This window comes from Zea mays, chromosome 5 (genome assembly GCF_902167145.1).
Source record: "Zea mays cultivar B73 chromosome 5, Zm-B73-REFERENCE-NAM-5.0, whole genome shotgun sequence".
Taxonomy (NCBI): Eukaryota; Viridiplantae; Streptophyta; class Magnoliopsida; order Poales; family Poaceae; genus Zea; species Zea mays.
The window spans coordinates 183,592,986-183,617,675 of NC_050100.1; the positions used below are offsets into that span (position 1 = coordinate 183,592,986).

At 46.4% G+C, this 24,690-nt stretch overlaps 1 protein-coding gene across 2 annotated transcripts; it reads right to left on the reverse strand.

Annotated features, from left to right (window-relative positions):
• Positions 1 to 1,822: 1,822 nt before the first annotated feature.
• LOC100275089 (Protein NBR1-like protein) lies at positions 1,823 to 6,510 on the reverse strand. Of its 2 annotated transcripts, none has more exons than XM_008647664.2 (7): positions 5,941 to 6,510; positions 3,870 to 5,056; positions 3,667 to 3,781; positions 3,347 to 3,577; positions 3,084 to 3,233; positions 2,331 to 2,990; positions 1,823 to 2,250 (listed from the first exon to the last, which is right to left on the reverse strand). In XM_008647664.2, the coding sequence occupies exons 1-7, from the start codon at positions 6,019 to 6,021 to the stop codon at positions 2,146 to 2,148; spliced, it is 2,529 nt and encodes an 842-aa protein (XP_008645886.1). In that variant the 5' UTR covers positions 6,022 to 6,510; the 3' UTR covers positions 1,823 to 2,145. The 2 variants fall into 2 exon arrangements, with proteins under 2 accessions (XP_008645886.1, XP_008645887.1); XM_008647665.2 differs by having other exon boundaries at positions 1,823 to 2,234; positions 5,941 to 6,503.
• Between the last annotated feature and the right edge of the window lie 18,180 nt (positions 6,511 to 24,690).

Genomic DNA, 24,690 nt, shown 5'->3' on the forward strand with positions numbered 1-24,690 from the left:
ATTTGTTGCTTCGTGGCTAACTGCGCCACACTTTGTTTAATGTTAGTCGTTCGTGTTAAAGAACTAAACTTAGATAGAAAAGTTAACTAAAGTATGATAAGTTAGACAGTGAACGAAACAGACCCTAAAATACTGCTATGGGACAACTACACCGCAGCTAACGCGCACCATTTTTTTCATATTTTTGTGATAATATTACTTTCCCTTTTCAAACTTAGCCATATAATTGCTTAAATAATTATGTTTTAATTGCATATATTGATATCAAAAGCATTTGTTCATAGCATGATTAAGGTCATGTTTAGAAACAATCCAGTTTTCAAATAACTGGTTTTATCTTGTAGTTAGGAGAGACTAGCTTCTTGGTTTTTAAGAAATTAAAAATATAATTTCTATAAACTAGGGCATAAATTGGTATGTATGGAACCACTTTAATTTCTATAAACCAGTTTTCTTAAAAACTAGGTGCTTCTAAATAGACACTATGCTAGCTAAGCCTATACTCGTGGAGCTGAAAAATGTCACCGTAATAAAATATACATGGACAAGTCGTGATATAAATCAAACTAAAAGGATATCTTATTTTGGTTAAACCATAGAACTTCTAAAAACTTAGTCAAAAACCTGTTTGGGTCGGTTGCAAAACATACGAAAAATGTCAGGCTTATCCTCACTCTCATGTGTTGCTTGCCGTGCATCCTCTCAAGCAGTGTTATTAAAACTACGTTTAAACGTCAAAACTCTAATTAGAGGTTGAAACCACGTTTTAGCGTTTTGGCGTTCTAAACTGTAAAACGCAGTGTTTTATGCATTTTAGACTATTAGCTACTTTTGGGCCCAGTCTATTAGTTACTTTTGGGGTTCAATCCAACTCATGAGTGAAGTTTTGGTAAGTCAGTAACCTCTATGTTTTGGTATTTAACTTCATATTATTGTCTTAAACGTTTAAAAGTCAAAATTCCAGCCATGTGCGTTCCAACGTTTTATCGTTTTAATAACCTTGCTCTCAAGTCTCGACTGTTCTTGTCTCATGGAGTCTAACTATATTTAGGAAATCGTCATTATTTACCTGTACTTCCCTTCGTAAGGCTCGGACGCCGCGTATGTTTCGAAGCAGAATTAGTTAAAGGTCTTCTAGTGCACAAAAAATTTTGTTTAAAATGTCATAAGTAAGATGATATGTCAATGTACTATGCATGTATAAAAAAAAAGGCAGAAGCGAGCTTGAATAGCACGCAATATATGACAACAGTTTTTCTCCTGAATATTCAGTGGGTCCTACATAGACACAAACGGTTATTCATTCAAGCTATTCACTCTACAAAAGATAATCACCTCCCAAGTCTCGTCTCTTTGTAGCTACTACCTACAACTACAACCCAAACGATTTTGCCTGCCATCTTTCTACAGAAGCACGTAGATAAAGATGAAACACACACACACCCAAAATACCAATGGCTGATAAAGACAGGTAGAGATAATCAGAGGATTTGATTTTGGTAATATTAGTAGAGATACAGAGAGTAGAAACACCACATTGCTCGTGGACTGGCCAAAATTTCAACTAAAACACGGCATTGCCCTTCAGCGTGCCACATATAGGAAGTGGAAGCAATAGTCCTCGGAGCCGGCCTCCAGCTCCTTACATCGGTGCGCAAACTCCACGTAGGGTCGCCAGGTTCCATTCCATTCTTTGTGAAGCAAACTCCACTGGCAGTGCATATCACCAAATCGCTGCATACAGTTATCCTGATTACGTACGTGCAGACGCTCGCTTCTGCAAGCAAAGCAAGCAGCAAGATTTACCTGGGGCTGACAAGCAAGCAACAAGCCAACCGCTAATACATTATCACGAGGGCAAGAGCGCCAGCATCAAACATTGGTCCACGCATCATTTTTTATATATATACATGGTAACAGACAGTAGGCACGACAGCCAGTCCACGTGGCATGGCAGGGTAACTGCTGAGACGCACACGCTCCACATACTAGATAGTTCATCGACACCGCAGACACGACAGATATAAGGAAGAAACCTAACACGAAGAGTTCACCATAAGCAAGCTCTGAGACGCACCAGGGCTGCACCGCAGTGGCACAGCCGTCTCATTATTTACGAATATATACTTAGATAGCACACGATCTTCACTTGTCCTTCTTCTCCCTGGCAATGAGCTCCATCACAGCTCGCTTGATGCTTCCCTCATTCTTCGCAAGCAGCTCCTTGTTCATCTCTGTGTCATCAAATCCCTATGAACGAACGGCAACAAATCAAGAAGCTTGTAGCAAGTAGTTGAAACTATACAAGATAAGGCGGAGGCATGTCTTACCATCTCTTCCAGCTCTGCAAGGAGAGGATCCCATTCATTGACGCCACATAGGTCATCGACAGACTGCTCCAGATTGTAATTGTTCTGCCTGAGGATTTCCTTGTTGAGATCGACCTGCCTAAAACCCATTTCCTCCAGCTCCCTCAGCAACTTCTCCTCATTGTGAACATCCAGTTCTGACAGCTCAGGTACCACAGCACTAACAGGTGGAGGCACACCAACAGCCCCTGATGCAAGCTCAGGGGCAATTGCAGGAGCAGATACTGGGGCTGAAAAGTGTATAGTTGTAGGCAAGACAGGCGTAATAGGTGACGGTGTATGAGTAGTAACGACTTCATGCATAGGCACATTAACAGAGGGCAAACAAGCAGCAGCAGGTGTACTGGACATGGGAACATCACCAGTTTGGTTTGTAGGAGCTGCTGCAGACAAAGAGGTAGTGGCCAACGTAAAAGGCACAGACTTACTGGGTTCAGGAAAATCAGTTGAACAGAAATGGAACTCCTTTGTGCGCTTAGCATGTGCACTAAGGGCTGAGTCAGCAGGCTCAATGTTCACATCAATTAAGTTGGTTGTGTTTGAACTATAGCTCTCTGGAGGCAGATTCAGGTTAATAGCAGCATTCCTGTTATTGTCATTAACAAAAGAAGGGTCTTCCACCTATAGATACAGATACAATTGCAATTCAGAACATCAGGCAACATAAGGAAATTATCGACAGAGAGAGCAACCATATTTTGGATAGGTAACAACCTGGATATGAACCCAAACTCGCTGACCAAATTTCTGACCAGAAGGGGAAGCCAACCTCCAGTAAGATATGTACCTCCCTGGCCTTGTAGGTGCCACAAAATCAACAGGAACATCAATCTCTTTGTCCACAGGAAAACCATCCACAGGAATCTGCACAACAAAAAACAACTAAGAATGTCTTCCAATTCTACAACGTGCAGTCTAATTGGCAATCGAAACAGCAAGCAGACATATGTGTAAAAGCAATGAATATGTATAGCTACCTCTAATGGAACAGATGTCTGCAATGCAAACTGATCTCCACCAACCCAGACAAGCTGTGTGCCCCGTGGCCACACAACAGACCCATTGTTATGCATGCGCCAAATCTTAGTGAACGGGGTAGAAGGTGTCATCAGTGTTCCATCAAGAACAGTCACATCCAAAATGAAGCGACTTTCAAGTTTCTCCCGTCTTGACTTCATTAGAACCCGTGGATGGTGCACCTTCCGGTACTTTTGAAGGAAAAACATTCAAATCAGTTATTCTGCTGAGAAAATTAGTAATACAAAGAGTTCCATGAAGAATGAGATGGGGTACCCACCACATGGGGATCTCTTAGAAACCTGTGGGGTAAAATAGGCTTGTCTATTTTGGTGTACTCCATTTCATTTCCCATGCGCTGGAAACAGGAATCACATAAATCATAGTCTTCCTTCCTGTAGGACAAACAAGGAAGATGTCAGTGCTAACATCACAAAATACAACCAACAGAATATTGAAGTAGAAACTTATTCAAGGCCTTACACATTAGATTTATAACGTGGACCAACAATTGGTTGCGCTCCACAGCCATCACACTGAATCCATCTATGCAGACTATGTGGTGCTGAGTTTTCCATGTTACCAGCGAGATCTCCGTATGGATGCCCAGAAGATAAGAGGCGGCCTGGATAAGGAAAATGTGGAGAAGGTACATAGCCTGGGGGTGGCACTGCTGGAGGTGGTGGTGCATAGGGCATTTTATACATCGGAATGCGCCATCTAGAATCATTAGTGGCTTTTGCATTGTCTTCAAATTTCAATTGACGGTGTTGGCTTCTTTGTGCTCGGGACCATTCTGAAATGCACGGATGTGGTGGAGGTGGGGCATGAGTACGAAGAGAATGAGGAGCAGGTTGGATGCCTGAGGACGTAACAGATTTTCCCTTACTTTGAGCATCAATCTTCCCTTTGCAAACAGATTTGTCGACTGAATTACAGGGGAACAGCATCTCCTCAACAGATGGATACATTAATGGCTGTTGAACCTGAGAAGCTCCAGCATTAGGAACAGGTCCAGCAGCCTCTTTCAACACGGTCTTAAGACCCAAACTTGGCCTAACTTTGGGCTCATTTTTAGCTTCAGCTGGCACCTGTGCACTGGAAGAGCTAGATGACCCCTCAGCATGCACATCAGATGGCCCATTGCCATTATTGTTTGGTGCCATCAATTGTGCAAAAGGTTTCATCAGCTCAGCTAATGGTGGTGGTGCTGCATCAAGTATTTCATGAGAAAGTTTTGCAAGGGCATCAGGTATTGGCTCTGGGATAGACTTGATTGCTTCACCAATAGCTGATTTTATATGGGCCAGACTATCTTCCTGAACAGGCTTCAAACCTTCAATAGCTGACATTAACTGGGATAGTGGATCCTGAGCAGCGGATTTCACTGGTGCAGAAGTATCTTTTTTTTCAGTTGGTTGATTTTTCTTCAGTTGAACAGTAATCCTGAGAGGGTTTAATCTCTGACGGAGAGCTGCATCACGCAAGTCATCATCATCATCTAGCATGACAATATCACCATCCTCATCGGTGTAAGTCAGAACAAAGTCAACGTCAGGACCAAACTTAAAGGCAGTATCAATCCTCGCCCGTAGAGCAGATAAATTCATGTCAAAATGACTCCCATTGGCACAACCATAAAACCTTTTAAGTGTATCACCATATTTGACCTGAAATATCAAAGAGGAAAAATCTGATAAGTATACATAGGACTGGGAAGTAGTGTGCAACACTATTCGATCTTATTATTTTGAAACAATTACATGGCCGAAATTTCATATAGTCAAACAAAAGAAAAGAAACAAGTGCTACAAATTGTTACTTTGTACTGGACAACACTTAAGATCCCCTTCTGCCTAAACCTTTCTTAAAATCTATCATTTCTGGGGCCACAAAATGCCCACAGAGGAACTACACCAACACATACTGCAAACACACTAATTGGACGATGAACGCAACCATATTCCAGACCAAAACATCAAACTTATAAGAAAGTAAACAGATCTCGTTCAGAATAATACAGGACGTTAACTTGCCCAAAAGATGTCCTTTTCTTGCTATTTTTAGAGCCCAAAGAGGGGATCTCGTCTATAACAATACCCTAAGCGCTAAAAGATAGATCCTCACGATTTTAACTATAATGCCACAGAAAAGGATCCAAATCATGGTCTCACACTACCATAGTCTTCACGTTTAAACCATATACAGACCAAAATACGTGTTCACCAAAGCACATAGGGATTGGTAGTAGCAATGAAAATCTACTCCCCGAGACGAAACGGGCCTACACAGACAAACAAATCGCAAAACCCTATAACCACACCAAGAGTGCGGACAACCCCTCTTTCCGTCGATCAAACCCCGAATCCGCACTACTACTACGTCCGATTGACGGTTCAACACGGGAAGCCCAACCCCCGGTCCCCCCCGAAGCGATCAAACCCTACAACTAAACTAACGCGATTTACCGCACCTCACGCCACTACCGAGTGCCGTCCCCATATCGCGAAGGAGTGTAGTAAAGAAAGAAAGAAAAATCGATCGGATGCCTCACCTTGAAGGTGACGTCCCACCCCTCGGCCTGCGGGCCAAAAGGGAAGAACGTCGGCGCAGCCGGCGAGCTCCAGTCAGACATCTCGGCGGGGTCCCCGCGGGAGCCGGGAGGACGAAGCGGCGATCGGGCCGAACCCTAGCGGAGTCAGTCGGCGATCGATTCGGGCGAAACTCTATGTGCTAGTAGCAAAAAGAGGAGGGCACGGGGGGGTCGGGAGAGCGGGCTGCGTAGCCGTGAGCCGCAGCGGTGGTGGTGGTGCGCGGCGAGTGTCGATGCGGCCAACGCCGGGACCGAGGAGCCCCACTTTATCACGCCTCGTTTGCTTCCACGCGAAGGGATGCCTCTGCCTCTCTAGGCGGTGCGGCTGGAGAGTGGGACCCGCACGTCAGGGGCTGAACCACCGCTGGCTTTCGCCGGGTCCATGGGCCTGTCCGTGAATTTCGAATCTGCTGGTGTGGATAAGGTCGTGGAATAGAAAACTGCGGTTAAAAATCCTTGATCCTGTATCTTCTTTGGGCGCAAGTCGGGGATCTTCTCGCCCGCTGGACCGCGTCCGCGTGCGTTGCCTACGACCCACTGGTGAGTGGGGCCTCTTGTTTTCTTTTTGTCACCTGTATCTTGTTGGTAGTTGTCGGCTTGCCGTGCCCATGAAGAAGCTCATTTATTATTTGGCTGGTTGATGTGTGTCGTTTTGTCACCTGTATGTGCTGTACTGTTTGTAGAGTACGAGAGCCTCTTCTTAGCGTGCAAGCTCCAAGCTATGCTTGGGCCAAGGAATTGACCTCGCCTCCAGGTCGCCGTCGTGGACAGCAACGATGAAAGTTAGGCCCAGATGTGTGATTGTGTGAATATCATTTGATGGGTAAAGGCACCAAAAATTGGGACCAATATGGTTAAGGGGATGTTTGGTTTTCCTGACTAACATCAAGTCTGGATCATATCGGATGTTTAAATGTCAATTACTAAAATTAAATATAGTCTAACTACAAAAGTAATTATATAGATAAAGACTAAACGACGAGATGGATCTATTAAGTCTAATTAATCTATTATTAGCAAATATTTATTTTACATGGACGAACCATGGACTACTTAAACTTAATAGGTTCGTCTTGCTGTTTAGTCCTCATCTATATAATTAGTTTTATACTTAGACTATATTTAATACTTCTAACTAGTATCTAAATATCCGACTAGCAAAGTGTGCATACATTGCTACGCTTTCTATTTATGCTTAAGTATAGAACTAGTTAGTTACTCGTACATTGTTATGAATTCTATATATCATATATGTAATTTTTTATTTAAATGAGATTTTTATTCAATCATGATTTTAATTTTAATTTTCAAATTGTTACTATATACATTTATATACTCTATATAACAATAAGCGACACATGGTGCAATGGTTAAGGCTAAAGCTTTGGTCCTTAGGTTGGCTACAGTGTCGTCCACTCGCCACCCCGCCTCCCCTACTCATGTGGATGTTTATAGATAGGGATGAAAACGATCGGAAACAGTTGGAAAAACTCTCTCCCACTTCCATTACCATATTTTTTTTACTGAAAAACGAGGGCGGGAGCGGTATAGCCGGAAACAGAAACGGTTGTGGATATACGATTAAATGAAAACGGATTAAAACGAATGGATATGCAACAAAAACGGACGGTAACTTTGTCCAGCATATGCAATATTATACAATCACTCAACAAACTACAATATTAAGAGTTTAGGACACTATAAAACACAACTTTTACAAATTTAAAAGTTGGCACGAAAACATATATTTTTTAAAAGATCAACAGCTTGCGCAAGGCAACACTTTTTTGTAAACATTCTTCAATCATAAACCCAAACTTGTGAATACATAAGATAAGAATGATTACCCTATACAGTTGTAAGATGCTAACATGACAACATCAAAGATTATGCAAGCATGCCATAGAAAGTAGGGCTAATACTGTGGGGGACAGATATCCCCCGGGTCCACTAGAAGGATAAAAGACCTCACGAAAGGCCCAAGGGCCCCATAATTCGTAAGATCATTCCCTCGTGGGCCTGGGAGGAACAACCAGTGGAACGGATTAGCACAAGGTCGGGTCGGCGCAAGCCCAGACGACCCAACAAGTTCGAGCAGTAATCGCAACAGTGACCCGACCTTCCCGCGCAGGGGCCCCGTACATCGGAACTAAGCGAGGATGAGTCGGCTGAACTATAGGAAGATAGACTCAGTTAGTTCGCTATTACTTTGGCACACGTTGTTGTCATATCCACATGTAATGCCCCATGGCCGAGTATATAAGGCCTAGGGGGCACCCCTTCATGATGATCGACATCATTCATTACTTAGCCATCCACCCCGCTCTCTACGTTCTCCAGCACTAGAGATCTCCCTTGTAATCCATCGCATAAAGCACTCCCGCCAGGACGTAGGGTGTTACGCATCTCAAAGCGGCCCGAATCTGTACATCATTGTCCACTATTTCTCGTGCGCCCGGCACGAACCATCGAGCTACAGTCGGTAACACCGTCCTACTCCTAAAAGCACCTCGAGGGGTAACCCTGGGTGCGTGGTCGGACCCGAAACACCGACAGCTGGCGCGCCAGGTAGGGGTTGTGTCATCGATCCAAGCTAGCTCAATGGTCGTCACCTTCCAGCACAAGATCATCCTTCGCCCCGGATCCATATTCTACTTCGGTACTATCTCATCTGTAGCGAATGAGGAGGGAACTCTGCATCGCCTCGCGGATCCGCCAGAGAGGAAGCCTTCCTCAGAAATCTTCGAGAAAATCGGGGCGAGGCAGGGAAAAGCGCAACCTCCAGCGCTCCTAAAAAAGATTACCTCCAGCAAGCTAGGAGCTGAGGGTCCTTCAGCCCGGAGAACTCCGCTGTCCACCTCTCCGACGAGAGAATGGACACGGATCACAAGGAAAAAGGAAGCAAAGGATCATCTAGCTGATCTTTCTGTGCCTCCACCCTCAAAGGAGAACAGAAAGAAGATCGCCATAACAGCTACTCCATTCTACCCCGACGTCCTCTTCATCAGGAGAGTGGAGTCGCCCCCCATATCCGACGACGAGCCGACTGCACCCGGAGAGGAACCTCCTCAGCAGGAATCCCACCGATGAAGGAACCGACACCGAAATATCCGGCGACATCACGAGGCCGAAGAGCGGGACCCGGCGCAACCTGTATCGCGAGACGAGGTCTCAGAGATAGGAGAAACTCCGGAGGAACGTGTCTTCAGGGAACGAAGGAATTCCCGACGACGCGATCGTCGACGGGCTCAAGAACAGGTCGAGCAGGAGACAAGGCAACATCGGGAAAATCCACTCTTCGGGCGCAACCTGAACCCCGACTTCGCCCGAGCCATGAACACGCCGAATGAAGTCGGAGGGGTGTTGGCTCGGATAGCTGATGGCCTCCCTCGGACTCCCGACGCCGAGGGCTATCGACGGTTGTTCACCCAAGCAGCCAATCACCTTCTACCCCTCGCTCACCCGCCGAACGATCTACGACACGCCATCAACAGTCATCGGGACGCGCGAAGCTCCATCAATGCTTCGCGTGAACGACGACACGAGAACGAGATCCGTCGCCGGGAAGAGTACGACCGGGACCATGGCATCCCAGCACGGAGTCAGGCTACCAGGACCGAGTCGGCCACAGCTTCAACTGGAGGCACCACTCGGGGACGGTCGAGGCACCATGACGACCACTCCCCTCCCCGGGATAGACAACATCATCGACGACGGGAGGACACATGTGAGTATCGGCACTTACTCTGCGCCTCAGGGCCATTCAATGGCCCCCTAACTTCAAGGTATCCAACGTTGACAAATATGAACCTAAGCAGGATCCGGGAGGCTGGCTGGCCGTCTACACCACCGCTGCTCGAGCTGCTGGGGCAACCGAGGACGTAATGACCGCGTACTTGCCTATCGTCCTCGGGCAAGACGCGCTGCAATGGCTACGACACCTACCCCGACACTGCATCGACGACTGGAGCGACTTCAGTCGGCGCTTCACCGCCAACTTTCAGTCTCTCTCCGATAAACCGACGCAACCATGGGACCTCAAATCCATCAAGCGTCGAGGGGACGAAACTCTCCGGTCATACCTCAAAAAGTTCCAGACCATGAGAAATCGTATCCCCGAGGTCGCGGAGGCGGCAGTGATCGAGGACTTCTACAGGGGATCCAATGACTCGACCTTCGTCCGAACCATATTACAGAAGGCGCCGACTACCTCCGAGCAACTGTTCCGGGAAGCCGACCTCTACATCACCGCCGACGAGCGAGCTCAGGACCTCATCGGAGGAATGAAGCCAGCACCAGCGGCACTACGACGTGACACGAACCAGCAGCCCGACAAGCGTTGGGAGAAGAGGCCTCGCGAAGAAGTCCACGCCGCCGGACCACCTGCCTCTCGCGCCCGAGGAGGACCTCGTGGAGGCGAATGCACGCTGGACGACATCCTCGACGCCCGGTGCCCGTACCACAAGGACATGCGCCACACCCTTCGGAACTGCAGAGACTTCAAGCACTCCGTCGGGCACGGCCGACCCTTCCAACCTCTGCCTCCTTCTCCGCCGCGAGGAGGACCAGGAGAACCGCGACAACCCCAGCAGGAGGAGGAGGGAGAAGGTGGATCCTTCCCGCGCGTTGACAGAGAGGTCAATGTCATCTTCGGCGGACACGGGTCGCAGGAGAACAAGAGACAACAAAAGCTCAACGATCGTCAGATACTGGTGGCGGCTACCGGTCCACCCGCCCCATACCGATGGTCAGAGCATCCGATCACCTTCACCCGGGCAGACCAGTGGCTCAACTTCGACCACCCAGGCAAATACTCGCTCCTCGTCGATCCGGTGATCCGAGAGAGCAGGGTAAAGAAGGTATTAGTGGACGGGGGGAGCAGCATCAACGTCACTGAAAGGGAATTAGGCTTACACCTAGTTCCTAAATAATTTTGGTGGTTGAATTGCCCAACAGAAATAATTGGACTAACTAGTTTGTTCTAGTATATAAGTTATACAGGTGCTAAAGGTTCACACTTAGCCAATAAAAAGACCAAGAGTTGGGTTCAACAAAAGAGCAAAGGGCCAACCGAAGGCACCTCTGGTCTGGCACACCGGACTGTCCGGTGCACCAGAGGACTCCAACTGGAACTCGCCACCTTCGGGAATTTCCAGAGGCACTCGCGCTATAATTCACCGGACTGTCCGGTGTACACCGGACAGTGTCCGGTGCGCCAAGGAAGAACGGCCTCAGGAACTCGCCAGCTTCGGGATTCTCCAACGGCTAGTCCGCTATAATTCACCGGACATGTCCGGTGTACACCGGACTGTCCGGTGAACCAGCAGAGCAACGGATACTTCACGCCAACGGTCACCTGCAGGCGCATTCAATGCGCACCAGAAGCGCGCAGAAGTCAGACACGCCCATACTGGTGCACCGGACAGTGAACAGTTCATGTCCGGTGCGCCACCGGACATCAAGGCGGGCCCAGAAGTCAGAACTCCAACGGTCAGATTCCAACGGCACTGGTGACGTGGCTGGAGCACCGGACATGTCCGGTGCGCCATCGAACAGACAGCCTCCACCAACGGTCATGTTTGGTGGTTGGGGCTATAAATACCCCAACCACCCCACCATTCATTGCATCCAAGTTTTCCACTTCTCAACCACTTACAAGAGCTAGGCATTCAATTCTAGACACACCAAAGAGATCAAATCCTCTCCAATTCCACAAAAGGCTTTAGTGATTAGTGAGAGAGATTTGCCATGTTCTTTTGAGCTCTTGCGCTTGGATTGCTTCTTTTCTTTCTCACTTGCTCTTGTGATCAACACTCAATTGTAATCAAGGCAAGAGGCACCAATTGTGTGGTGGCCCTTGCGGGGAAGTTTTGTTCCCGGCTTTGATTTGAGAAGAGAAACTCACTCGGTCCAAGGGACCGTTTGAGAGAGGGAAGGGTTGAAAGAGACCCGGCCTTTGTGGCCTCCTCAACGGGGAGTAGGTTTGAGAGAACCGAACCTCGGTAAAACAAATCCGCGTGTCTCACTTGATTATTCGCTTGCGATTTGTTTTCACGCCCTCTCTCGGACTCGTTTATATTTCTAACGCTAACCTGGCTTGTAGTTGTGTTTATATTTGTAAATTTCAGTTCCGCCCTATTCACCCCCCCTCTAGGCGACTATCAATTGGTATCAGAGCCCGGTGCTTCATTAGAGCCTAACCGCTCGAAGTGATGTCGGGAGATCACGCCAAGAAGGAGATGGAGACCGGCGAAAAGCCCACTACAAGCCACGGGAGCACTTCATCGGAAGAGTCCCGCACCAAGAGGAAGGAGAAGAAGAAGAGCTCCTCCAACAAAGGGAAGGAGAAGAAATCCTCTTCTCACCACAAAGAGAAGAAGGAGAGATCTTCCTCTCACAAGCCGCATCGGAGTGGGGACAAGCACATGAGGATGAGAAAAGTGGTCTACTACGAGACCGACACTTCATCAACATCGACCTCCGGCTCCGATGCGCCCTCCGTAACTTCTAAACGCCAAGAGCGTAAGAAGTTTAGTAAGATCCCTTTACACTATCCTCGTACATCTAGACATACTCCATTACTTTCCGTTCCATTAGGCAAACCGCCAACCTTTGACGGTGAAGATTATGCTAGGTGGAGTGATTTAATGAAATTTCATCTAACCTCACTTCACAAAAGTATATGGAATGTTGTTGAGTTTGGAGCACAGGTACCATCCGTAGGGGATGAGGATTATGATGAGGATGAGGTGGCCCAAATCGAGCACTTCAACTCTCAAGCAACAACAATACTCCTCGCCTCTCTAAGTAGAGAGGAGTATAACAAAGTACAAGGGTTGAAAAGTGCCAAGGAGGTTTGGGATGTGCTCAAAACCGCGCACGAGGGAGACGAGCTCACCAAGATCACCAAGCGGGAAACGATCGAGGGGGAGCTCGGTCGATTCCGGCTTCGCAAAGGGGAGGAGCCACAACACATGTACAACCGGCTCAAGACCTTGATAAATCAAGTGCGCAACCTCGGGAGCGTAAAGTGGGATGACCACGAGGTGGTTAAGGTTATTCTAAGATCTCTTATTTTCCTTAACCCCACTCAAGTTCAATTAATTCGTGGTAATCCTAGATATACTAAAATGACCCCCGAGGAAGTTATCGGGAATTTTGTAAGTTTTGAGTGCATGATCGAAGGATCGAGGAAGATCAACGAGCTTGATGATTCCTCCACGTCGGAAGCTCAACCCGTCGCATTCAAGGCGACAGAAGAAAAGAAGGAGGAGTCTACACCAAGTCGACAACCAATCGACGCCTCCAAGCTTGACAATGAGGAAATGGCGCTCGTTATCAAGAGCTTCCGCCAAATCCTCAAACAAAGGAGGGGGAAAGACTACAAGTCCCGCTCCAAGAAGGTTTGCTACAAATGTGGTAAGCCCGGTCACTTTATTGCTAAATGTCCATTATCTAGTGACAGTGACAGGGGCGACAACAAGAAGGGAAGAAGAAAGGAGAAGAAGAGGTACTACAAGAAGAAGGGCGGTGATGCCCATGTTTGTCGGGAGTGGGACTCCGACGAAAGCTCTAGCGACTCCTCCGACGACGAGGACGCCGCCAACATCGCCGTCACCAAAGGACTTCTCTTCCCCAATGTCGGCCACAAGTGCCTCATGGCAAAGGATGGCAAACGGAAGAAGGTTAAATCTAACTCCTCCACTAAATATGAGTCTTCCAGTGATGATAATGCTAGTGATGAGGAGGATAATTTGCGTATCCTCTTTGCCAATCTTAACATAGAGCAAAAAGAAAAATTAAATGAATTGATTAGTGCTATTCATGAAAAAGATGACCTTTTGGATTCCCAAGAGGATTTTCTAATTAAAGAAAACAAGAAACATGTTAAGGTTAAAAATGCTTATGCTCTAGAAGTAGAAAAATGTCAAAAACTATCTAGTGAGCTAAGCACTTGCCGTGAGATGATTGACAACCTTAGGAATGAAAATGCTAGTTTAAATGCTAAGGTTGATTCACATGTTTGTAATGTTTCAATTCCCAATCCTAAAGATAATAATGATGATTTGCTTGCTAGGATTGAAGAATTAAACATTTCTCTTGCTAGCCTTAGGAGTGAAAATGAGAAATTAATTACTAAGGCAAAAGATTTTGATGTTTGCAAAGTTACAATTTCCGATCTTAGAGATAAGAATGATATACTACATGCTAAGATCGTTGAACTTAATTCTTGCAAACCCTCTACATCTACCATTGAGCATGTCACTATTTGTACTAGATGTAGAGATATTGATGTTGATGCTATTCTTGATCACATGATTTTAATTAAGCAACAAAATGATCATATAGCTAAACTAGATGCTAAAATTGCCGAGCACAACTTAGAAAATGAGAAATTTAAATTTGCTCGTAGCATGCTTTATAATGGGAGACGCCCTGACATTAAGGATGACATTGGCTTCCAAAGGGGAGACAATGTCAAAATTAGTGCCCCTCCTAAAAGATTGTCAAATTTTGTTAAGGGCAAGGCTCCCATGCCTCAGGATAACGAGGGTTACATTTTATACTCTGCCGGTTATCCCGAGGACAAAATTAGGAAAATTCATTCTAGGAAGTCTCACTCTGGTTCTAACCATGCTTTTATGTATAAGAGTGAGACATCTAGTCCTAGGCAACCAACCCGTGCCAAGTTGCCTAGAAAGAAAACTCCTAATGCATCAAATGATCATACTATTTCATTTAAAACTGTTGATGCTTCTTATGTGCTTACTAACAAATCCGGCAAGGTTGTTGCCAAGTTTGTTGGGGGCAAACACAAGGGGTCAAAGACTTGTGTTTGGGTACCCAAAGTTCTTGTTTCTAATGCCAAAGGACCCAAAACCGTTTGGGTACCTAAAGTCAAGAACTAAAATTGTTTTGTAGGTTTATGCATCCGGGGGCTCAAGTTGGATACTCGACAGCGGGTGCACAAACCACATGACAGGGGAGAAAAAGATGTTCTCCTCCTATGAGAAAAACCAAGATCCCCAACAAGCTATCACATTCGGGGATGGAAATCAAGGTTTGGTCAAAGGATTGAGTAAAATTGCTATATCACCTGACCATACTATTTCCAATGTTTTTTCTTGTTGATTCATTAGATTACAATTTGCTTTCCGTTTCACAATTATGTCAAATAGGCTACAACTGTCTTTTTACTGATATAGGTGTCACTGTCTTTAGAAGAAGTGATGATTCAATTGCATTTAAGGGAGCGTTAGAGGGTCAGCTATACCTGGTAGATTTTGATAGAGCTGAACTTGACACTTGCTTAATTGCTAAAACTAACATGGGTTGGCTCTGGCACCGTCGACTAGCCCATGTTGGGATGAAGAATCTTCATAAGCTTCTAAAGGGAGAACACATTTTAGGATTAACAAATGTTCATTTTGAGAAAGACAGGATTTGTAGCGCATGCCAGGCAGGGAAGCAAGTTGGAGCCCATCATCCACACAAGAACATCATGACAACTGACAGGTCACTGGAACTCCTACACATGGATCTATTTGGCCCAATCGCTTACATAAGCATCGGCGGGAGTAAGTACTGTCTAGTTATTGTGGATGATTATTCTCGCTTCACTTGGGTATTCTTTTTACAGGAAAAATCTCAAACCCAAGAAACCTTAAAGGGATTCTTGAGACGGGCTCAAAATGAGTTCGGCTTAAGGATCAAGAAAATAAGAAGCGACAACGGGACGGAGTTCAAGAACTCTCAAATTGAAGGCTTCCTTGAGGAGGAGGGCATCAAGCATGAGTTCTCCTCTCCCTACACGCCACAACAAAATGGTGTAGTAGAGAGGAAGAATAGAACTCTATTGGACATGGCAAGAACCATGCTTGATGAGTACAAGACTTCGGATCGGTTTTGGGCCGAGGCGGTCAACACCGCTTGCTACGCCATCAACCGGTTATATCTTCACCGAATCCTCAAGAAGACATCGTATGAACTCCTAACCGGTAAAAAGCCCAATATTTCTTATTTTAGAGTCTTTGGTAGCAAATGTTTTATTCTTGTTAAAAGAGGTAGAAAATCTAAATTTGCTCCTAAGACTGTAGAAGGTTTTTTTCTTGGTTATGACTCAAACACAAGGGCATATAGAGTCTTTAACAAGTCCACTGGACTAGTTGAAGTCTCATGTGACGTTGTGTTTGATGAGACTAACGGCTCTCAAGTAGAGCAAGTTGATCTTGATGAGATAGGTAATGAAGAGGCTCCGTGCATCGCGCTAAGGAACATGTCCATTGGTGATGCGTGTCCTAAGGAATCCGAAGAGCCTCCAAATGCACAAGATCAACCATCCTCCTCCATGCAAGCATCTCCACCAACTCAAATTGAGGATGAGGCTCAAGATGTTGAACAAAAAGATCAAGAAGATGAGCCACCTTAAAATGACGGCAACGATCAAGGGGGAGATACAAATGATCAAGAAAAGGAGGATGAGCAAGAACCAAGGCCGCCACACCCAAGAGTCCACCAAGCAATCCAACGAGATCACCCCGTCGACACCATCCTCGGCGACATTCATAAGGGGGTAACCACTCGATCTCGGGTTGCACATTTTTGTGAGCATTACTCTTTTGTTTCCTCTATTGAGCCACACAGGGTAGAGGAAGCACTCCAAGATTCGGATTGGGTGATGGCGATGCAAGAGGAGCTCAACAACTTCACGAGGAACGAGGTATGGCATTTAGTTCCACATCCTAACCAAAATGTTGTAGGAACCAAGTGGGTCTTCCGCAACAAGCAAGACGAGCATGGTGTGGTGACAAGGAACAAAGCACGACTTGTGGCCAAGGGATACTCCCAAGTTGAAGGTTTGGATTTCGGTGAAACCTATGCACCCGTAGCTAGGCTTGAGTCAATTCGCATATTATTGGCCTATGCTACTTACCATGGCTTTAAGCTTTATCAAATGGACGTGAAAAGTGCCTTCCTCAATGGACCAATCAAGGAAGAGGTCTATGTTGAGCAACCTCCCGGCTTTGAAGATAGTGAGTACCCTAACCATGTCTATAGGCTCTCTAAGGCGCTTTATGGGCTCAAGCAAGCCCCAAGAGCATGGTATGAATGCCTAAGAGATTTCCTTATTGCTAATGGCTTCAAAGTCGGAAAGGCCGATCCTACTCTATTCACTAAAACTCTTGAAAATGACTTGTTTGTATGCCAAATTTATGTTGATGATATTATATTTGGGTCTACTAACGAGTCTACATGTGAAGAATTTAGTAGGATTATGACACGAAAGTTTGAGATGTCTATGATGGGGGAGTTGAAGTTTTTCTTAGGATTTCAAGTTAAGCAACTCCAAGAGGGCACCTTCCTAAGCCAAACGAAGTACACTCAAGATATTCTAACCAAGTTTGGAATGAAGGATGCCAAGCCCATCAAGACTCCCATGGGAACAAATGGGCATCTCGACCTCGACACGGGAGGTAAGTCTGTGGATCAAAAGGTATACCGATCGATGATAGGTTCATTACTCTATTTATGTGCATCTCGACCGGATATTATGCTTTCCGTTTGCATGTGTGCAAGATTCCAATCCGACCCTAAGGAATCCCACCTTACGGCCGTAAAACGAATCTTGAGATATTTAGCTTATACTCCTAAGTTTGGGCTTTGGTACCCTCGGGGATCCACATTTGATTTGATTGGTTATTCGGATGTCGATTGGGCGGGGTGTAAAATTAATAGGAAGAGCACATCGGGGACTTGCCAGTTCTTGGGGAGATCCTTGGTGTCTTGGGCTTCAAAGAAGCAAAATTTGGTCGCTCTTTCCACCGCCGAAGCCGAGTACATTGCCGCAGGTCATTGTTGCGCGCAACTACTTTGGATGAGGCAAACCCTGCGGGACTATGGTTACAAATTAACCAAAGTCCCTTTGCTATGTGATAATGAGAGTGCAATCAAAATGGCCGACAATCCTGTCGAGCATAGCCGCACTAAACACATAGCCATCCGGTATTATTTTCTTAGGGATCACCAACAAAAAGGGGATATCGAGATTTCTTACATTAACACTAAAGATCAATTAGCCGATATCTTTACCAAGCCTCTTGATGAACAAACTTTTACCAAACTTAGGCATGAGCTCAATATTCTTGATTCACGCAACTTCTTTTGCTAGATTGCACACATAGCTCATTTATATACTTTTGATCATATCTCTTTTATATGCTATGACTAATGTGTTTTCAAGTCTATTTCAAACCAAGTCATAGGTATATTGAAAGGGAATTGGAGTCTTCGGCGAAGACAAAGGCTTCCACTCCGTAACTCATCCTTCGCCGTCGCTCCATGCCACTCTCCATCCTAGGGGGGAGAAAGCAAAAGGACTTCGTCTTTGGTATAATCTTAACTCATTTATTTATGACCAAAGGAGAGGAAAGTACTTCGAGGGCTCTAATCATTCCGTTTTTGGCGATTTATGCCAAAGGGGGAGACAGTATGAGCCCAAAGCAAAAGGACCGCACCACCACCAATTTCAATACTTAGTGTTTTCCAAGAGTATTTATCAATTGGTATCCTATTGTGTTCAAAAGGGGGAGAAAGTAGTATTTCAAAAATGATATATCAAAACCCTCTTGAACACTAAGAGGAGGATCTCATTTAGGGGAGTTTTGTTTAGTCAAAGGAAAAGCATTTGAAACAGAGGGAGAAAATTTCAAATCTTGAAAATGCTTTGCAAAATCTTATTCATTTACCCTTGACTATTTGCAAAAGAACTTTGAAAAGGATTTACAAAAGAGTTTGCAAAAACAAAACATGTGGTGCAAGCGTGGTCCAATATGTTAAAAATGAAAGAAACAATCCATGCATATCTTGTAAGTATTTATATTGGCTCAATTCCAAGCAACCTTTGCACTTACATTATGCAAACTAGTTCAATTACGCATCTCTATACTTGCTTTGGTTTGTGTTGGCATCAATCACCAAAAAGGGGGAGATTGAAAGGGAATTAGGCTTACACCTAGTTCCTAAATAATTTTGGTGGTTGAATTGCCCAACATAAATAATTGGACTAACTAGTTTGTTCTAGTATATAAGTTATACAGGTGCTAAAGGTTCACACTTAGCCAATAAAAAGACCAAGAATTGGGTTCAACAAAAGAGCAAAGGGCCAACCGAAGGCACCTCTGGTCTGGCACACTGGACTGTCCGGTGTGCCACCGGACATGTCCGGTGCACCAGAGGACTCCAACTGGAACTCGCCACCTTCGGGAATTTCCAGAGGCACTCGCGCTATAATTCACCGGACTGTCCGGTGTACACCGGACAGTGTCCGGTGCGCCAAGGAAGAACGGCCTCAGGAACTCGCCAGCTTCGGGATTCTCCAACGGCTAGTCCGCTATAATTCACCGGACATGTCCGGTGTACACCGGACTGTCCGGTGAACCAGCAGAGCAACGGATACTTCGCGCCAACGGTCACCTGCAGGCGCATTCAATGCGCACCAGAAGCGCGCAGAAGTCAGACACGCCCATACTGGTGCACCGGACAATGAACAGTTCATGTCCGGTGCGCCACCGGACATCAAGGCGGGCCCAGAAGTCAGAACTCCAACGGTCAGATTCCAACGGCACTGGTGACGTGGCTGGAGCACCGGACATGTCCGGTGTGCACCGGACTGTCCGGTGCGCCATCGAACAGACAGCCTCCACCAACGGTCATGTTTGGTGGTTGGGGCTATAAATACCCCAACCACCCCACCATTCATTGCATCCAAGTTTTCCACTTCTCAACCACTTACAAGAGCTAGGCATTCAATTCTAGACACACCAAAGAGATCAAATCCTCTCCAATTCCACAAAAGGCTTTAGTGATTAGTGAGAGAGATTTGCCGTGTTCTTTTGAGCTCTTGCGCTTGGATTGCTTCTTTTCTTTCTCACTTGCTCTTGTGATCAACACTCAATTGTAATCAAGGCAAGAGGCACCAATTGTGTGGTGGCCCTTGCGGGGAAGTTTTGTTCCCGGCTTTGATTTGAGAAGAGAAGCTCACTCGGTCCAAGGGACCGTTTGAGAGAGGGAAGGGTTGAAAGAGACCCGGCCTTTGTGGCCTCCTCAACGGGGAGTAGGTTTGAGAGAACCGAACCTCGGTAAAACAAATCCGCGTGTCTCACTTGATTATTCGCTTGTGATTTGTTTTCACGCCCTCTCTCGGACTCGTTTATATTTCTAACGCTAACCCGGCTTGTAGTTGTGTTTATATTTGTAAATTTCAGTTCCGCCCTATTCACCCCCCTCTAGGCGACTATCAGTCACTTTCCCCCGGACACTCCAAGGCTTGGGAGTTCACCTCAAAGAGCTCCACGAGTCAGACACTCCTTTCTTCGGCATCGTGCCGACTGAAGGAGAATACCCGCTGGGCCACATCTACATGCCGGTCACCTTCGGAACTCCGGAGAACTACAGAACCGAGTTCCTAAGGTTCGAAGTGGCGAACTTCGACTGTGGGTACAACGCCATCATCGGGAGGCCTGGATTGGCAAAATTCATGGCCATTCCGCATTATACATACATGATATTGAAGATGCCAGGGCCGCAAGGGATCATAACTGTGCGCGCTGACTTCCAAGGCGTCGCAGAATGTTTCCGAGTGGCCATTCAGGTGGCCCTCAAAACCAAACCATCGACGACTTCTTCTGCGCAGGCGAACTCAAAGCCTGAGGAAGACCTCGCGGTACCCGCGAATGAGGCTCAAGCCGCGACCTCTATGCGGCCGACTGAAGAAACCAAAAGGATCAACCTTGGGTTCACTGATGAACGCAAAACCGCCATCATCAGCTTTAGTCTGGATGACAAATAGGAAGGCGCGCTCGTCCAGTTCCTGCAAGATAACCAAGACGTATTCGCATGGCAACCTGCGGATATGCCGGGAGTCCCAAGAGAACTGCCCGAGCACAAATTGAAGGTCTACCCCTAGGCGAGGCCGATTCGGCAAAAAATACATCGTTTCACGCCCGACAAGAGAGAGGCCATCCGCGCTGAGCTGGCTCGCTTGGTCGCGGCTGGATTTATTAGAGAGGTGTTACATCCCGAGTGGTTAGCCAACCCTGTTCTTGTACTCAAAAAGAATAAAGTGGATTGGCACATGTGCGTCGACTATACGGATCTCAACAAACACTTTCCAAAGGATCCCTTCGGGCTTCCTAGGATAGATCAGGTGGTAGATTCCACCGCTGGATGTTCTGTGTTGTCCTTCTTGGATTGCTACTCTGGGTATCATCAGATTAGCCTGGCGAAAGAAGACGAAGAAAAAACAGCATTCATCACTCCATTCGGAGCTTTCTGCTATACCTCCATGCCGTTCGGCCTCAAAAACACTGGAGCGACTTATCAGAGAGCTATTCAAACATGCTTAGCCGATCACTGGGGCAAGCGTGTGGAAGCTTATGTGGATGATGTGGTGATCAAAATAGAAAATTCAGAAAATTTCATTGAAGATTTACAGCTGGTTTTCAACAGTCTACGGCGATATCGATGGAAGCTTAATCCCGAAAAATGTGTTTTCGGTGTGCCAGCAGGAAAGTTACTCGGATTTATTATCAGCCACCGGGGGATTGAAGCTAATCCAGAAAAGATCGAAGCTATCATGAGGATGGAAGCACCACGATCACAGAAGAAAGTTCAAAGACTCACCGGATGTATGGCAGCCCTGAGCAGATTTATATCCAGGCTGGGAGAAAAAGGCTTACCATTTTATAAGTTACTCAAGAAGGTGGACAAATTTTAGTGGACTTCAGAAGCACAGGAAGCCCTAGATGCATTGAAAAAGTTCTTGACGACACCGCCAGTGCTGAAACCACCGCATCGAGCCACGCCGACTCAACCAGCAGAAGATCTGCTGTTATATATCTCTTGCACGACTCACGTGGTGAGCACCGCGTTGGTAGTCGAGCGAGCAGAAGAAGGACATGCATACCCAGCACAGCATCCTGTTTATTTCATCAGTGAAGTTCTGGGTCCCTCGAAGAAGAAATACCCTCAAGTTCAGAAGCTATTATACGCAGTACTTCTAACTGCACGCAAGCTCCGTCACTACTTCGACGACCACAAAGTCATAGTAGTCACCGGATTTCCAATAGGAGATATTCTTGACAACAAAGAAGCCATCGGGAGAATAACCAAGTGGGCCTGCGAGCTGGGATCTCATGACATTGAATTTCGACCTCGCACTGCCATCAAAACTCAAGCACTGGTTGATTTCGTATCAGAGTGGACCGAACAACAAGTACCGGATAACCCAGAAACCGCAGAAGTATGGCGAATGTATTTCGATGGCTCGTTAAAGCTGCAGGGAGCAGGCACAGGGATCCTCTTTACTGCACCTGGAGGCGAACAACTCAGATATGCCCTTCAGTTGTCATTTCCAGCCTCTAACAATGCAGCAGAATATGAAGCTCTGATTCATGGACTGAACATTGTTATATCACTGGACATCAAGAGACTGATGGTATATGGAGATTCTCTGGCGGTCATAAGTCAGATAAACAAAGAATGGGATTGTTCGAGCGATTCCATGGGAAAATACTGCACTGCTGTCCGGGAACTAGAAGACAAATTTGAAGGCCTGGAATTTCACCATGTAGAGAGAGATCGAAACACGACAACCGATGTATTGTCCAAGCTAGGATCCAGTCGAACTCAGGTCCCGCCTAGAGTTTTTGTTCAACAAATATTACGTCCAAGCATTTCACTGGATCGAGCAGATGAATGTAATACTCTGAGCCAACCAGAGTCAGATTCTGATGACTGGAGGAGGCCGATCATCAAATATATAAAGAATGAGGAGGAGCCAGATGACAAGAATGCAGCCGAGCGCATCGCGAGACAGTCAGCTCACTATACACTCATTGGGGAAACACTATACAGAAGGGGCGCATCAGGAGTCCTCATGAAATGCATTCTCTTAGCTACTGGAAAGCAACTTCTAGATGAGGTCCATGCTGGGCAATGTGGAGTACACGCAGCATCCAGGACCCTGGTTGGGAAGGTCTTCAGGTCAGGTTTTTACTGGCCAACAGCAAAGAGTGATGCAGCCGAGTTAGTCCAGAGGTGCGAAGCCTGCCAGTACTTGTCAAAACAGCAGCATCTACCAGCACAGCAGCTGCAGACTATACCCATAACCTGGTCGTTCGCATGCTGGGGATTGGATATGATTGGACCTTTCAAGAAAGGTCAAGGAGGATACACTCATGTACTGGAGGCTATCGACAAATTCACTAAATGGATAGAGTTCAAACCCATTGCTTCTCTAACTTTAGCTAAGGCAGTGGAATTCATACAAGATATAATATTCAGGTTCGGGATATCGAACAACATCATAGCTGACCTAGGATCCAACTTCACCTGTTCAGAATTCTTCGATTTCTGCGAGCAAAAGAGCATTCAGATCAAATATGCCTCGATGGCGCACCCAAGAGCCAACGGGCAAGTAGAAAGAGCCAACGAGATGATATTAGAAGCACTCAGAAAGAAAGTCTTCGACAAGAATGAGAAGTTCGCAGGAAAGTGGATCAGAGAGTTGTCGTATGTGGTTTGGAGCCTGAGAACTCAAACTAGCCGAGCTCTGCATGGAAATACCCCCTTCTTTATGGTTTATGATTCGGAGGCAGTGCTACCTGCTGATCTCAAGTTCGGGGCACCGAGGTTAATCTTTGAAAACATAGCAGAAGCTGAAGCTACTAGGCTGGAAGACGTTGATGTACTCGAAGAAGAGCGACTGAATACGGTGATTCAATCAGCGCGATATCAGCAAACTCTGAGGCGCTATCATGATAAGGCCATACGGCGTCTGAAAGTCGCCTAGAGGGGGGGTGAATAGGGCAAAACTGAAATTTACAAGGTTAATCACAACTACAAGCCGGGTTAGCGTTAGAAATACAATCAAGTCCGCAAGAGAGGGCACAAAACAAATCGCAAGTGAATAAGAAGTGTGACACGTGGATTTGTTTTACCGAGGTTCGGTTCTTGCAAACCTACTCCCCGTTGAGGTGGTCACAAAGACCGGGTCTCTTTCAACCCTTTCCCTCTCTCAAACGATCCCTCGGACCAAGTGAGCTTTCTCTTCTCAAATCAACCGGGAACAAAACTTCCCTGCAAGGACCACCACACAATTGGTGTCTCTTGCCTCGGTTACAAGTGAGTATTGATCTCAAGAAAAGACTGAGAAAGAAGAAAGCAATCCAAGCGCAAGAGCTCAAAAGAACACAACAAATCTCTCTCACTAGTCACTAAAGCTTTGGGTGGAAATGGGAGAGGATTTGATCACTTGAGTGTGTCTTGTATTGAATGCCTAGCTCTTGTAAGTGGTTGGAAGTGTGAAAACTTGGATGATTTGAATGTGGGGTGGTTGGGGGTATTTATAGCCCCAACCACCAAACTAGCCGTTTGGTGGGGCTGTCTGTCGCATGGTGCACCGGACAGTCCGGTGCACACCGGACAGTGTCCGGTGCGCCAGCCACGTCACCAGGCCATTGGGTTTCGACCGTTGGAGCTCTGACTTCTGGGCCCGCCTGGATGTCCGGTGGCACACCGGACATGCACTGTAGAGTGTCCGGTGCGCCACTTCGCGCGTGCCTGACTTCTGCGCGCTCTGGCGCGCATTTAATGCTGTAGCAGGTGACCGTTGGCGCGAAGTAGTCGTTGCTCCGCTGTCTCACCGGACAG

Bases quoted from the DNA above. Each gene is read 5' to 3' on its own strand.
- LOC100275089 (XM_008647664.2), bottom strand. From the start codon at position 6,021: ATGTCTGACTGGAGCTCGCCGGCTGCGCCGACGTTCTTCCCTTTTGGC. The intron at 5,057-5,940 runs GTGAGGCATCCG...TTGATATTTCAG, and splicing joins GGTGGGACGTCACCTTCAAG to GTCAAATATGGTGATACACT. The intron at 3,234-3,346 runs GTAGCTATACAT...TTTGTTGTGCAG, and splicing joins AGACATCTGTTCCATTAGAG to ATTCCTGTGGATGGTTTTCC.